General features: G+C 45.6%; 1 protein-coding gene across 1 annotated transcript; it reads left to right on the forward strand.

Moving 5' to 3' along the window:
- The first annotated feature begins 1501 nt into the window (after nucleotides 1-1501).
- Nucleotides 1502-11903, forward strand: PRSS23 (serine protease 23). Its single transcript, XM_067750644.1, has 2 exons — nucleotides 1502-1647; nucleotides 10387-11903. Exon 2 carries the CDS (start codon nucleotides 10400-10402, stop codon nucleotides 11525-11527), a length of 1128 nt encoding a protein of 375 aa, XP_067606745.1. The 5' UTR covers nucleotides 1502-1647; nucleotides 10387-10399; the 3' UTR covers nucleotides 11528-11903.
- Nucleotides 11904-16805: the final 4902 nt, after the last annotated feature.

The following is a 16805-nucleotide window of genomic DNA, read 5'->3' on the forward strand; positions in this document are numbered from 1 at the left end:
CTTTACTCGTTATGCTAATAAGAAAGGAACAGCACAAATTTAATCTCTAATTATGTATCAGAGTCAAATGAAAGCCAACTATTACAATAATATAGAGTGTGAGCAGAGGAGGTGTGGTACCTGGAAGGGAGGAAAGAGATGAGAAAATCGAGTCAATACAGGGCCCTTCCCACACCATAAGAGTTGCAGAGCCACGCAGAGCTCAAATGTACTCACACCTGGGCAGTCAGTACCACAAGTTGCTAGTAGTAGTTGAGTAAACATTAGTAATTTAAATTTTACAGCTCTGGGAGGAGAATTTTATATTTAACTTATAAATTTGTTTTGGTTTTATTCCAGAGTTGTTCAAAAGCTATGACACAAGTTTATATCTCATTTTATGTTTATAGTAATGCAACGTTTTAAAAGAAAATAATTTACGCCAGGAGTGGGTTGGTTTAAGAAAATTTTGCCCTTAAAATAGTGCCCTCGTATTTGAGAATCACCACAGAGTGACACGTGTTGGGGCTTTCCTATTTAAAATCGGCGGCAAACACAAGCACCTTGGTCTGTCATTAACACGTTGGTGTGAAACAGCCTGTTAAGTCCTCTCTTTTTGAGAGCAGACTTTGGTGGGAGACGGGCAGGCTAAAGGGCTTCACAGAAAAAAAATGCGGCCTCAGTGCATTGGGGCAAGTCATTAAGCCCTGAAAAACCTCCTTCCCTGCCTTACCTGTCAAAGAGGGGTAATCTGTACCTTCTTTGCCCGTTCTGTGGGCCGCTTGCCCACTGGGTGAGGAGGTGGCTCCACCCGCTGGTGCCCGGATAGAGAGAGCTGAGGCCTGTGGGCTCCCTACCCAGCCGGTTACTGGAAGCTGCCAAGCCCCTGCCCTGCTCCGGGCCCCAAGCACCGCACTGGGCGCTACTGCAGGGGATGCAAAGCATTGGCGGTCCTGCCACCGGATCGCGGGTTTCCGCCCCTTTGAGGCCCCCGAGAGACTGGGTGAAGGGGGAAGGAACTCGGGCATCACCTCAAAACTTTGAAAACTCTCAAAGCGCATGTGGGGTGGGAAGCGCACAGGTTTCTCTCCAACTCTTCAAACTTGCGGAGGGGCTCTTCGCGCACCAGGTGTGGCCCGCGGCCCCAGATCTCGGCTGTCGACTTTAGGGGCCCCTGGTCTTTGCAAGCAGGCGGCGGACCGCAGGCAGCGAAGGCCCCAGGCTCACTCAGGAAGGGTTGCGCGGGTCCCCGACCAGGGCGGGCCCTTCCCCGAGAGCCGGCGCGGGCTGGCACGGAGAGGCCGGGACAGGCGAGCTGCGCCGGGCCACCTGCGCGGGGCCGCAAGGCCGCGCGTCCTCCCGGCTGCGCGCCCAGCTCGGACCGGTTGCGGGCGGCGAGGGGCGGGGGCGCGGGCCGCGGGCCGCGGGCGGGGGGCGGGGGGGGCGGGCGGGTGGCGGCCGAGCGGCTTCCCCGAGAGCGGAGGCGGGGCGGGCGGGCTCCGGAGGCGCGGGGGGCGGACCCGGCAGCCGCCGGCACTGCTTGCCCGCCCGCCCGCTAGCACTCAGTCGCGCCGCCAAGCCGGCATGGGAGCTGCGCGCGCCCTCCCGGCCCCCACACCTGTCTGAGCGGCGCGGCGAGCCGGGGTCCGGGCGGGCGACCCGGCGCGGGTGAGTGAGGGCGCCGGCCCGGCGGGGGCCGTGGAACAAAGGGCCGGTGGGCGCGAGGCGGGGGGACCGCGGGCTGCGTGGCTGGGGGGACGGCACCGGAGACCTCGCCTCGGCTACCCTCGGGGCTCGAGGGGTGCGACCGGCGGCCTGGGGGAGCTCCGCGGAGACTCAGGAGCTGCAGGGCATTTGGATCACGCAGTGTCACCCGTGGATCGGGTAGGGAAGGAAAGTTTTGCAACTACCATCTCGGATGCTGGGTGGGAGTAAAGAAAGAGCCCGCTCTGGGCACGCTGTCCTCCGGCTGGAAGATGACAACACCGGCGCCTCTTACGTGCACACACAGACACACACACACGCATACCCTCACTTTTTCCCTTGAGTTTTGCACATACGTATTCCAACAAGATCTGAACATTAATTTTTAAATCCTGGGCATGTGATTGTGAACAAACCTTAGCAAGCAAGGAGACTGCAGCAAAGAGGCTCTTTTCTCTGGTGCCTTGATTGATAACCCTGCGCATCCCTAGAAACTACTGTCCGTGAACTATCAACAGTTGCTGGAAGCAAATATTTCTTCCTGAGCCTGTGGACATTCATCACTAGTTAACGTTTAAAAAAACAGTTTGAAAAAAGTTTCAAAAATGTTTTAAAAGAGGAGGGAGAAAAATTATTTAGATGAAGGAAAACTACCACTCCCCTCCGGAATACAAATTAGGTTTGCTTTCGAACATCTCATGAGAAAGCGGCTGATAAAAAGCCTGTTTGTTTAATTCCCTTTTGGGTGACATCCATGAGACTTCAGAAACAGCCCCTGGCTGATGGAAAGCTCCTGGTTGTTCAGGATCAGTGTTGGCTCAGGGTTGCCTTCTCTTAGCTTCTGAAACTGAACTTGAGGGGTCCCTCTGCCATCCTTAGGAGCAGGTAGGCCAATGCCAGAATCGTTTTGACGAGGCCCTGTGGTAAGGAGTTGAATTTATGGTTTGAAGTCAGCTGTGGCCAAAAGCTGAATTCCAAATTAATATCAGGCTATTTATTGCACTTGTTTCAGAATCATACCTGTGCATAAGAGGCATTTAAAATAGACCTTATAACTGCATCTCTTAAGAAGTCTGTCAGACAGGAGTGGATTGGAGGTGGAGTGGGCAAAAGGAACTTAGGAACTGCCACGAAAGCCACTATCTGTACTTGTGAAAGTGTTTGTGATCATATGTACACCGTCTGCATTTGAATAGATTGTTTCACTTGTATTTTTGCCACTTAAAGTCAAGAGATAACTCGTCATCCTTTCCATTGCCTGAACTGGAAAGGAAGCATTTTTCCAAGGTAACTAATATGGATCTCATTTTTGTAACACTGACAATTTATTCAGGTAGATGGTGAATGTGGGTGCATTTTTCTGTCTGTAGTATAAGTGCCAAAGTGCCCATTAGTGGGTCTGAGAACACTTCTGGCCCCTGTCTGTAGTGTTTAAGAGTCTCAGGTTCTCCTGCACATCTTTTCTCATAGATCCCTTAGGATTTAATCCACCAGCCATTATTCATGCCTAACTCCCCTCCCCCGCCCCCAACTCCAGGGAATTCGTTTCTCATGGTCTCACCATTGACAGTTTTATACTCTGCTCTTGTTCTGCTGCCAGGTTTGTCCCAGGCTCACTAGGGTAGTTCATTTTGCCTAAAATCTGATAGAGAAGAAGTTAAACTTCGTTTGACCACAAGATTATGTTTAGGGTAGCTGGGCTTGTAAATACCCTGCATTTCTTTCCTGTACAAGACTGTAATTCTTAAACCATTATGTGATTAGGTTTGTTTCCCTTTAACAGGTTCTGTGCCTCAGGAAAATGAGAGCATGCCTGGCTGCAGAGTATTCCCAGAGCTTTGTTCATTTTTAGCTATTTGCTTTAGGAATTAGCATGGTTTCACTGTTCAGTATCTCTGGGCAGAGAGTCCATGGAAAAACCCTTGGCCATCCTTCCAGATGGTGTCCAAAACTTTTATCCTCACAAACTTCCCTGCTGTTTCTTCCTGTCATTACCGTTTATAGTGGTCACAGGAATTCAGATGTTGGACAACAGAGAACTTATATCCTGAGGATTAGATTTTCCCTGCCAGCACTTCTTTGCTATAGGAGTTAAACCATTATCCCAAACACTTGCCCTCTTGAGGAGACCTGTGTTGTTGCAGTTTTCAAGGTGTAGAACTGGCAGAGAGCCATCTCAGTGCCACGGTCTCCAAGCGGTGATTGTTGTCTGCACATCTGCTAATGTGCAATGTCCCTTCACTGTCAGGTTATTAGTGGGCTTATGAAGTGGCAGCATCTTCATAAGGTATAAATATTTTCAGACAGTGGACAGAGGGACAGCGGCTCACGTTGAGTGTTGGGACATGGAAAGTGTAACCCTCTTGTGAGTCAGATATACAGAGCTGGAAAAGGAATACTGTTCCCATATTACTAAGCATGGCGAGAAAATATTTGCTTACCTTCATTTTCCATTCTTTGTCATTTAGGTGAAGTGATTTATGAAAATACTTAGTTGGGAACTTTAAAAGATAATTATGTATCTAAGGACTCCTTATCCAGTAAAGGCTTATTCCTAGAAATGAAATGTTGTAGACCTGAATTATTTTGTCCAGATTTTTTTAAATTAATTCATTTATTTTTTAACTTTTTATTTGATATTGGAGTATAGTCGATTAACAATGTTGTGATAGTTTCAAGTGTACAGCAAAGTGATTCAGTTATACATATGCATGTATCCATTCTTTTTCAAATTCTTTTCCCATTTAGGTTGTTACATAATATTGAGCAGAGTTCCCTGTGCTATACAGTAGGTCCTTGTCGGTTAATAATAAGGATAAGATTTGGAAATGTTCATTCCTTTTTTAAGGTGTGAGTTTTCCAGACAGTTCTAAAAGGATAAAATGATTCATTTAAAGGCAGGAGAGAATTAAAAATTATGTGACCCATTAGTTACTTTTCCAGTAGTGAGATTATGACTGTTTTCATCCTAGAGTGTTTATGTTTAAATAAACTTATATGGGCATAGCTAAGGCTTACCAAGAGTATAAAAATGGAAACAATAATTGTCTCCTGGGGAATTATCCTAGTATCAGGTGAATTGGGAAATTAATGCAAAGCCACCAACCTAATTTTAAGGTGTTTTATTAATGGGGAAGGGGTCAGGGCAAGGTGTGAATGCCTTAGGAAAGGCCCTGAGTTGAAGTAGGGTGTGTCCCCCCCCCACCTCTACCCCAAGACTTTGCTAAGAGCTTTCTCACCTAGCCATCCTCCACTCCATTCTTGAAAGCTGCCCTCTGCTGGAGGCCTTTGTTTCCTTTGCAAACAGATAAGGGAAACCTTGCCGTCCAGACAGGCAAGAGATGAGCATGATAAATTTTCCTTTTCCTTTCCCCTTGTGCCTCCGCCTTCCACAATTCTTTGAGTAAAAGCTACTGAGCAGTAAATGACAGTGCAGACGCTGTCTATAAACAACATAATGCCTGACCTGGCCTTTTGTGTCCCTGGAAAATTATAAAATGAGAGAATCTTGGACCTGGAAAGACCAGAGCTAGAAGACTAAGAGATCATTGTTCATAACAATTTCTAAATCACCCTAAACACACAATCGGTAAAGGAGTGAGTAACTGATGAAGCTTGTAACTTTAATACAGTTGTCAGTTTAAACCCAGGTGGGGACCTGAGAACATACAACTTTCTCTTCCAATTTCTGATCAGGTATTTAAAAACCAAATCAATTTGGAATAATTTGACCTGCATTAATTTCTAAATCTGAATTAAAGTTTTTTTTTAAATACAGTTTTGTAGCTTTCAGAGTTAGATAGAAACTTTATTGATTTTAAATTTATTTAACTTATTTATTTCTTTTTGGCGGTGTTAGGTCTTTGCTGCTACGCGTGGGCTTTCTCTAGTTGCAGCGAGCGGGGGCTACTCTTCTTTGAGGTGTGTGGGCTTCTCATTGTGGTGGCTTCTCTTGTTGTGGATCATGGACTGCAGGCGTGCGGACTTCAGTAGTTGTGGTGCACGGGCTTAGCTACTCCACGGCATGTGGAATCTTCCCGGACCACAGCTCGAACCCGTGCCCCCTGCATTGACAGGCAAATTCTTAACTACAGCACCACCAGGGAAACCCTAGAAACTTTAATGAAGATATAAAATGTTCTCAGAATAAGGTCTTACCACACAAAATAATGAATAGAGTTGAAATAATAATATAGGGAACTTGTAAGCGATGCTTCAAACTAAGAGAATTAGTGTTTTTGACGTATCTGAAAAGTTTATTTTTAAGGGATTAGAGCTTTACCCTGCCCTGTTGGTTTAGCAGTTTTACTTATAGATGGCTGGCTTCTCCTAAACTGGTTGACTGCCCAGAATTTCTGTTGTGAAGGCTCTGGATTAGATTAGATGGTATTCGTCTAGAGTCTTAATATTCTAGCCATAGTCTGCAGTAGGCTCTTTAGCGCCCTCTAACAGCATCCTGTGATCTGTAAGTGGTCCGGGAGGCCCTTGGCAGAGTCAGCCCTCATTTTGCTGAAGAACAAATTCGATTCTGTGTGTTGAGAGGCTGGAGTAAAGCTGTGGCCAGTGAGAGCCAACAGGCATACCCCAGAAAAAGACTTGTTCCTGTGTCTCCACACCCACTAAGTGGTTTCTAAAAACAGTGTTTACTTTTTGAAAGGCAGACATTTTTCAAAAAGGTATGCCCTGGTGACACATGTGAAATGAGGCATGCTTCAAGGCCTTGGAAAGCATTTTTTAAACAGGGCTTTACTATACAGGGCAAGCACTGGGAAAGGTGAAATTAGAATCAATTTTGCCTGAGAGGGGGTTAATTCATTAAGACAAGGTTCCTAGATGGATGTGGGGTTTTTTGGCAATTTTAGTACATTAACAATGTTAGTTATTTATTTATTTATTTATTTTTGGTTGCGTTGGGTCTCCGTTGCTGCACACGGGCTCTCTCTAGTTGCAGGGAGCGGGGGCTACCCTTCGTTACAGTGCGCAGGCTTCTCACTGCAGTGGCTTCTCTTGTTGCGGGGCACAGGCTCTAGGCGCGCGGGCTCAGTACTTGTGGCACACGGGCTCTAGACGCAGGGCTCAGTACTTGTGGCACACGGGCTCTAGAGCACAGGCTCAGTACTTGTGGCGCACGGGCTTAGCTGCTCTGCGGCATGTTGGATCTTCCCAGACCAGGGCTCGAACCCGCATCCCCTGCATTGGCAGGCAGATTCTTAACCACTGCACCACCAGGGAAGTCCCTACTTCAGCTTATCTTAAGAAAGAACACACAGAATCCAGAGGTCCAAGCTGCCAAGTATTCCTGTTTTCAAAATATTCTTGGGAGAGAGAGAGGAGGAGATGAGATAGTATGATCTTATATATTATCATAAGTTGTAGATATTTTCAAGGGGCAGGAAGAACATGACAGTAAAATATGCTCATATTATCAACTAGAACATGCCTTTTGAAATCCTAAATCTGAAATTTGTATGTTAATTGGATCCTAGGAGTACAGAGTGCAAATTACTTACGGCAGTAAAGAATTCACACTCTGTAGGACTGTGCCAATGGCACGTGTCTTTAGCTTTATCCATTCGTCCAACCGTTGACATTGTCTATTGGCTGGGGTGTCAGGGAAGAGAATGGTAGGAACGAGCCTGAAACTAGTTCAAATACACTTTTAAAAATCCATCTAGGGGGCTTCCCTGGTGGCGCAGTGGTTAAGAATCTGCCTGCCAATGCAGGGGACATGGGTTCGAGCCCTGGTCTGGGAAGATCCCACGTGCTGCGGAGCAACGAAGCCCGTGCACCACAACTACTGAGCCTACGTTCTAGAGCCCGTGCTCTGCAGCAAGAGAAGCCACCGCAATGAGAAGCCCGTGCACCATAACAAAGAGTAGCCCCCCGATCGCCGCGACTAGAGAAAGCCCGCGGGCAGCAACGAAGACCCAACGCAGCCAGAAATAAATAAATAAATTTATAAGAAAAAAAAGATAAGCTGAAGTAAACTTGGCTTACTTAACACATCTGTTGCTCAGTGTTAACAGGCATTAATGTTCTCCATGTTATAGTCAAAGTGAGGAGGGGGTGGTAGGTAGGGGTCCAAGATGAAGCCCTGTGGGAAATACATGATTCCTCCTAGTACATATCACACTTGGCAGGGATTCTGGTGGGGGGGGCATTTCGTCACCTACACAGCAACTTATACAGAGAAAAGCCTGTCCAAGCCCTAGGTATGTCCAAGGTCTGGGTCCTCGGCTAGGAGATGGGAATAATCAGAGAGAACCATCCCCTGAAGTCTCCTGAAGTGTTGTCCTCACCACACCTAACCCACCCCCAAAGTCCCCCTTAGGGAAGAGGGCTCTACCTGCATTAGCATCCCCTCCGTCATCCATTTAGAACCTTTAGTCCTGGCAGTACCCTCAATCAGCACAAACACTTGTGTGCACATACACATGCTCCCCATGATTTCAAGGATTTAGAGAAATAATTAGATATATTTCCTCCATGCCAAAGGGCCCAGGGACCCTTCCTATTTGGAAAAATGGAGAGAAACAGTTTCAAGGAATCAGGAAGTCCCAAGGAATTGGCTTTTCCAGGACTTCATCTCTTTCTTTTCTAGCCACGCACTTGACAGAAGTGGAATCAGAAAGAGTCAAGCCAAACAGACCCCAGAGGCAGGTGGGGCAAGCACATACTGGAAAACATGATGTGTGCATATTGGGAGTGGGGCTTGGCGTGCTCAGCTGGACGAGATCAGATCAATGGGATTTTCCAGTTTTATGTAAAAGAAAGCAAAAGGCACCCAGAAGTTGCTAGCAGCTCTGTATTCTCAAAGAGGAAGCGTGAGAAGAGTGAAACAGTTTCTTCCTGACTCCCACTCCCACTATGTCCCACTAGCTTCTTAAGACCTAACCCCTCCTTGTCCTTGTTTTGGGGTCCTTGACTGTGAATGAATTAACCTACCTGCTATTCAGCTTCTCTTGAACAGAAGGTTCGGAGCCAGTCTGAGCCAACTGATGCTTCAATATTTATAAGAGTACTTCCAATCATCTTTGTTGTTGTTCCTCTAGTGGGATGATTGTTCTGGGTCTTTAAACATACCTTTCAGGATAAAATCCAAACTCCTTCATCTAGTATACACAGCCCTGCATAACGTGGCTCTCGCCTGCTGCTTCCACCATGTCCTCTGTTCCACCCTTGCTGAGCTTAATGTGTTACTGAAGTGACTTGTACTGTTGCCTGTCTCCTTGCCCTTGCATAGACGGTTTTTCCCTCTAAGTGTCCCCTTCACTCTCTTAGCTAATTTCTGTTCAGCTTTAACACCCATCTCAAGCATCACCTCCCCCAGGATGCCTCCCGTGTTCTTCTCCCCACCACTGGATTCCACACCCTTTCTCTGAGCTACCACGTCATCCATGCGCATCTATGTCATTAGCACTCAGCGTGCATCATTCAAAATACTTTTTCACAGACGTAGAGAACAAACGTATGGATACCAAGGGGGAGGGGGGGTGGGATGAATTGGGAGATTGGGATTGACATATATACACTATTGATACTATGTATAAAATAGATAACTAATGAGAGCCTACTGTATAGCACAGGGAACTCTACTCAATGCTCTGTGGTGACCTAAATGGGAAAGAAATCCAAAAAAGAGGGGATATATGTATATGTATAACTGATTCACTTTGCTGTACGGTAGAAACTAACACCACATTGTAAAGCAAATATACCCCAATTTAAAATATATATATTTTTTTGAGCCACACTAATCATTCCTTCATTCACTCTTCATAAATACAAACTATCCATTCAATAAATCTTTGTTGAGTTGCTAGCATAGGCCCAAGTTCAAGGCATTTAGACTAGCTGGGAACACAGATGCACAGACCTGAAAAAGTAACCAATAGTTACTTGAAATAGGAATAGAAATAGTCACAGTGTGATACTTGATGCAATATTAGAGCTTTAGATCTTTGACAAGACCCTGGTAGTGTACAACAAAATCCAAAGGATGAAGGAATATTGGGTTTGTCAGAGACCTGGTTACTCTGAAACTAAACTTATAATAGTTAAAGTTGTTCTAAATTCAAAGCAAAGCAAAACAAATAAAACAAAAAAAGTCTCATTCCCTCTTCTCAATCACTCACCATTTAAAAGCAATCAGAGTCCCAGTCAGTGTGACGCTGTGGACCCATCCCTCCCTGATGCCTTAGTCATTCAATAAACTGTGTGATTTAAATTTACCCTCGAGATGAGCAAGTTACTCTGAACATTTTCGAAGTACATCCTATAATGAGATTGAGAGGAAGGAAGGAAAGAAAGGCAGGGGGACCAGGAAGGTAGGAGAGGATGACAGTATAGAATCAAGCACAAAGAAGGCTCAAAATTGTATGGATGTCAGGGCTGGTCAAGCAATTCATCTGTGAATTAATGACTCCATGCACCTGCCCTGCAGCAGGCCGCCCTTAGGGACACCTTAAACATCAAGGGGAATGAATACCCAATTTCATTTTGGGCACCCAGCCACAGGAACAAACAAGGTCAAGCCCTTGCGTTGTGAGTGAGACCATTACCTAGGGATTCCTCTCCACACCCCCGATTAATGAGCAGGGTTCACAGTGTTAAAACAATGACAGGCATGCCCCCAGGCTGCCTCCCCAGCAAAGGAGAGCTCAGCCTCTTGCCCTCCTGACCTGCTTGTCTTTGTTCCTGCAGGGTGGTGCTCAGCATGGCGGGGACCCCAGGGCTTCTCCTCCTCTCCGTCCTCCTCTGTGCTGTTGGGCAGGTGAGCCCCTACAGCGCCCACTGGAAACCCACCTGGCCTGCCTACCGCCTCCCCGTGGTCTTACCCCAGTCCACCTTAAACTTGGCCAAGCCACACTTTGGGGCCGAAGCCAAATTGGAAGTGTCCTCCTCGTGTGGCCCCCAGTGTCATAAGGGAAGTCCACTGCCCACTTATGAAGAGGCCAAGCAGTACCTGTCCTATGAAACCCTCTATGCCAACGGCAGCCGCACCGAGACACAGGTGGGCATCTATGTCCTCAGAAGTGGTGAGGGTGAGTCTTCGGGAAAGTCTCGAAGGAAGCGGCAGATTTATGGCTACGACAGCAGATTCAGCATTTTTGGGAAGGACTTCCTGCTCAACTACCCGTTCTCAACATCGGTGAAGTTATCAACAGGCTGTACCGGCACCCTGGTGGCGGAGAAGCACGTCCTCACGGCTGCCCACTGCATACACGATGGGAAAACCTACGTGAAAGGAACCCAGAAACTGCGAGTGGGCTTCCTGAAGCCCAAGTTTAAAGATGGTGGTCGAAGGGCCAACGACTCGAGCTCAGCCGTGCCCGAGAAGATGAAATTTCAGTGGATCCGGGTGAAGCGCACCCATGTGCCCAAGGGTTGGATCAAGGGCAATGCCAATGACATTGGCATGGATTATGACTATGCCCTCCTGGAACTCAAAAAACCCCACAAAAGAAAGTTCATGAAGATCGGGGTAAGCCCTCCCGCCAAGCAACTGCCAGGGGGCAGAATCCACTTCTCCGGTTATGACAATGACCGACCGGGCAACTTGGTATACCGCTTCTGTGATGTCAGAGATGAGACCTATGACCTGCTGTACCAGCAGTGTGACGCCCAGCCCGGGGCCAGCGGGTCCGGGGTCTACGTGAGGATGTGGAAGAGACAGCAGCAGAAGTGGGAGCGAAAAATTATTGGCATCTTTTCCGGGCACCAGTGGGTAGACATGAACGGTTCTCCACAGGATTTCAACGTGGCTGTTAGAATCACCCCTCTCAAATATGCCCAGATTTGCTATTGGATTAAAGGAAACTACCTGGATTGTAGGGAGGGGTGACACGGTGTTCCTTTCTGGCCGTTCTTAATGGTCTTCTATTTTAGGAGAGGCCAAATTTTGTCATTGGTGTGTGTGTGTGTGTGTGTGTGTGTGTGTGTGTGTGTGTGTGAAATGTGTTATAATATCTTTTACCTAATTTTTTTAAATTGCAAGATGACTGGCTGTATTATTTGAAAACTGGTTTGTGTATCATATATCATTTAAGCAGTTTGAAGGCCTACTTTTGCATAGAAATAAACAACATACTGATGTTTGGGTCAATAGGGAAGATTTAGTGATTAAGTTAATCTTTCACCTTTTGAGAACTTTGATTTTTATTTCATCTGAACTTGTTTCCAAAGCTTATATTAAATACGTGGCATATGGGAGACATAAATTCTTACGTGTGTGTATTTTCTCCTGAGGTTCAACTTGCTTTGTTTTGTTTCTTTTAGTGCCTAATCATTCATGCTTCCAGGCAGTGTTCCCCACCACATACAACTCTTAGGAACTTTCACAGTACTTTTTAGACAGGCAGTTATAATATTTTGGATTTGGGGGCATTTGCACAGAAGTCCTAGATCAGTAAGATAATTTATTGATTACACTGGTACACGTATTAAACTGTATCCTACAGTAAGTATCCCAAGCATCTTTCAGTTTTGAAATAGTTTCTCTTCTGAAGACTCTTGCTGTACTTTCTGGGAAGCCTTGGCATGTGGCTCTGCCAGCGTTTGTAGTCACACCAGAGTAAGCAAGATTGTTTATGCCAATCCTTCCACTTAACAGGATTTCACTCACATTTCTTGAACTAGCTGTTTTCCAGGAGACAATAATCAGGGCCTAATTAGAACAGGCTGTATTGCTTCCCAGCTAACAGTTGTGGTCACACTAAAAACAATCATTGTATTTTACCCCTGGAGTGTAGCACATCTCATGTTTTATCATTTGGATGGAGTCATTTAAAATGAATTAAATTCCAGAGCACAATGGACACATTGCTTGGCAGATGTCACAACAGAATAACCACTTGTTTGGAGCCTGGCACAGTCATCCAGCCTAATCAAAATTATTCTGCATAGTTTGCAGTGCGCTTTCAGGGAGCTGTGGACTGGTGCAATTTGGAAACTTTTCTCTCTTACTTATTTTATAGTAAAAATATTTGGAAAATGCTTTAAGAAAAACCAATATGGCTTTTTTTTTTTTTTTTTACTAGTTAAAAGGGCCTCTTTTACTAGAATTCTCCAGGCTACAGACACCCATAATCAAGTACAAGAGTAAAAAATGAAAATTGGGAATGCAGAATGGATCAGAATCACCACTTCAATAAATGTCTTTATGAATGTTTTATCAATATGATCATCACAGTATATAAGGAAAAGATTTAGACTCGTTTTATGTTTTCATTCTATGCCTCTCAGCCCGAGCACTTCTTTCTAAATGTATCAGTAGAGACAAAAAAGCAAATGAATTACAAGGCAGATATGTGGTGTGCGTGCACCCCTGACATTTGCAGCCTGCACTGTGACTATTTATTTGTGAGGACATTGAACTACAGCAATGATGCTTAAACCTTCTCCGGGTGACTTTTGGCTTATGTTCCTCGCGCTTTTCAGAAGAATAATCCTGATAAAGCACTCAAGAAACTACAACCATAGTGCGTTCCTCAAATCACGTAAGAAATACTGTGCATAGCAGAGATGCAAGGCCACCAGGAATCTTTGGATTTACACTACGATATGCTTTGGAATCTAACAGGAATCTAGCCTGAGGAAGAAGAGAGGTCTCCATCTCTATGTCTGGTATTTGGGGGTTTTGTTTGTTTTTGCTCTTGCTTGGTGCTAAAGGAAGTTTGCTGGACACCTAGACCAGAACTGATTTTTTAAAAAAATATAGATAGGGCTTCCCTGGTGGCACAGTGGTTGAGAGTCCGCCTGCCGATGCAGGGGACATGGGTTCGTGCCCCAGTCCGGGAGGATCCTACATGCCGCGGAGCGGGTGGGCCCGTGAGCCATGGCCGCTGAGCCTGCGCGTCCGGATCCTGTGCTCCGCAACGAGAGAGGCCACAACAGTGAGAGGCCCGCGTACTGCAAAAAAATAGATAGATAGATAGATGCTCCTTTTATGAAGCACATTGATTTCTTGATTTTGATTTTTTGCAATGCTGAAACTCAACAAGGGTGGGCAATGGCACAAAGTCAAAATAGTACAATATTTAGTTCACAAGTAGATGTAATTTACTAAGAATATTACCCACAGTCTATATACAGCATAATTCATAGAATTGTAAAAGAAGACTATATAATACTTCAACGTGTCCACCTTTTCAGTGGTAATAGACAGAAGCATCGTATTGAAATATCATGGAAGTTGAAATAAAGAAAAGCCTCTTGCAATATTATTAATATAATTAGTGCTTTACATATATTAGTTGTACATTGTAAGGACATACTCCTAGTAAGGCTAGTAGAACAACGTTTCCTGAAGTGTGTGCCTTCAACGCTTATCCTTCCAGATTTTCTACCAAAAATAAAAATGGCACCTTCATCAAGGCGGAGGGGGTTGCCTCACAATATTCCCTCTCTTTATTGGGGATTCACTTGCATGTTTGCACATTAAAAGCTCTAAGAAGTCCTGTAATAAAGAGACATGTTTTAAAATCTGCATTTCAATAAGCACCTTTGATCACGGAAACCTTGTTTTCTCATATCATACCTACGAGTGATTTAGTGTTCTAATGAACACATTTTGGGGATTGCTGTAACAGCCTTCTGGTCTAGGTGGCGCTGCAGAAAGTATGAGTCCCAAGTGGTGTCAGGTACCGGTGCCTTTTGGGTTCACCGGAACCCCGCATCCAGATTTGGAAATGTTCAGAAGGTGAAACAGGAGACAGTAAACTTGAAACATCATTTGTTGTTGAGAATCAGAAGGTTGTGGCAGAACTGGGGACACATATTTTCCATAGACTACAAAGTTTTGAATTTCAGAAAGGAGCCAGTCCCAAAAAAGCGGGGGGAAGGGAAATAGGGCTAAAAGAGATACAGAAATATGAACTGGCCAGTGGCAGAGTTGTACCTGTGTTCTCTCTTTACCCTTTTTGGACCAGAAAATGGATTTGTTAAAAAACCTGTTAAGTAAAGCGGAACCCCAAGATCATGCTCTTCACTCATTCTACCTGCTCAGTGGGAGGGCAAGCCCGCGATGACACCTGGGTCAATGTTTAATGATGTCTCTCTAACACCTCCGGGGGTCTTTAGTTTCGAACTAGTGAAGGATGACAAGCCTACACTGGGATAAAGACTCCGGTCTTTCCGCCCTGTGCTAGCTGAAGGGTAAGTGGCAGTCATCCAGTGTCCGAAACAATTTGGACAGCAGTCCTGAGCATTTCCTCTCTCACGGCTGGTCAGAGCTCGCGGCCAAGGAGGCTAGTGGACCGTGCCTGCACTAGCCTGGCTTTCCCTCCTGCTTTCTCTGAGATTTACTGCTCATGTCTGTCCTTTTTCTTTGAATCAGCTCAAGGGTGCCTTGAAATTGCCTCCCTCAACTGATTTTTATGAATATTTGGTAGAGTGGCCATTCAATTTATCATACTTTTTTGAGACTGACTGAAAGGGAATTCTATTAATAATGAGGCAAGGGCAGCAGGCACACCACCGGTAGGTACTGGGAAATCCAGCATGTCTGGCCACTTAAACTGGTAAGCCCTGCAAAGCACTGTATGGAATGCGGACCGACAGCATCTTCATGAACCTAGGAACACAGTGGGGCTACACGCCTTCTTTGCCTAGATCAGCATTCTGAGGGCCTCTGATAGGGGAAGGGCATTTAAAAATCCTTCCAGTGGGATGGGGTCTAGAGTCCCTAGGTGGTAAACACAAACCATTTCTAGCAGATGAACAACCCCTCTGTTTATAGTCTTCTGTTTCCCCAGAGAAGGGAATAAACCAGCTTCCAGAACAAGAGTAAATAAGACTGAGAGCTAGGGCAACAGACTGGTGTTGAGGGGGACGACGGCCTTGGAGTTGGGCCGACTGATTCCATAGTTGCCTGCTTCCTTTTGGTGAATAAATCTCAATGCACTTCAATTTATTGTGGTTTTTTTGCGGTACGCGGGCCTCTCACTGTTGCGGCCTCTCCCGTTGTGGAGCACTGGCTCCAGACGCACAGGCTCAGCGGCCATGGCTCACGGGCCCAGCTGCTCCGCGGCACGTGGGATCTTGCCGGACCGGGGCATGAACCCGTGTCCCCTGCATCGGCAGGCGGACTCCCAACCACTGCGCCACCAGGGAAGCCCTCAATTTAAAACTTAAAACCCTCCTCTCTGATTTAAATATCCTCTCTCTCTGGGCTCCTACTCCTCCAGGGGGCTGGGGTAGAACAGAAGAAGAGGAAAAGGGCAAACATCTGGGTCCGCTCCTCAGTGGTTGCTGCTTCTTAGATAATACCAGCTCTTTCATCCTCCTTAGCTCTTCCCTCTGGTGATGTAACCCTCTGCCTCCTGCTGCCGGCACACTCTTACCTGGAAGACAGGCCTCTCAAGTGGTTAACCAGCCAAATATCCCAAGTCCAGCCATAGTCTTCCAGGCTGGCATTACCCATGAGAAACTCACAGGCTTGCTATACCCAACTGTGAGCTAGCTGCCCATTGAAGATCTGGGGAGAAAATATTCTAGGCTGAGGGAGCTGGAGTGCAAGGGCCCCTGGCAGGATCAAATTTGGTCTGTTCAGGAGGTGAAATGGGTGAAAGGGTTAAAAAGTATAAACTTCCACTCTAAAATAAATAAGTCATAGGGATGTTATGAGGAATATGGTGACTATAGTTAATAATACTATATTATATATTTGAAAGTTTCCAAGAGTAGATCTTAAAAATTTTTATCACAGGAAGAAATTTTTGTAACTATGTATGTGACGGATATTAACTAGAATTATTGTGATGATCGTTTCACAATATATAGAAATAGTCAATCATTATATTTTACATCTGAAACTAATATAATGTTATATGTCAATTATATGTGAATTTTTTTAAGAAAAAGAATGACACTTAGGTTTGGGGGCTGAGCATCCAGGTAGATTCCAGGTGCCATTTGCTGAGATGGGAAAGAGGATCAGGTTTGGGATCAAGAATTTTGTGTTCTGCTGGTGGGAATGTGAATTGGTACAGCCACCATGGAGAACAGTATGGTGGTTCCTTAAAGAACTACAAATAGAACTACCATACGACCCAGCAATCCCACTGCTGGGCACATACCCTGAGAAAACCATAATTCAAAAAGAGTCATGTACCAAAATGTTC

The sequence above is a fragment of the Pseudorca crassidens genome, chromosome 9 (assembly GCF_039906515.1).
Source record: "Pseudorca crassidens isolate mPseCra1 chromosome 9, mPseCra1.hap1, whole genome shotgun sequence".
Taxonomy (NCBI): Eukaryota; Metazoa; Chordata; class Mammalia; order Artiodactyla; family Delphinidae; genus Pseudorca; species Pseudorca crassidens.

Excerpts from the sequence above, each read along its gene's own strand:
- PRSS23 (XM_067750644.1), top strand. The coding sequence starts at position 10,400 with ATGGCGGGGACCCCAGGGCTTCTCCTCCTCTCCGTCCTCCTCTGTGCT.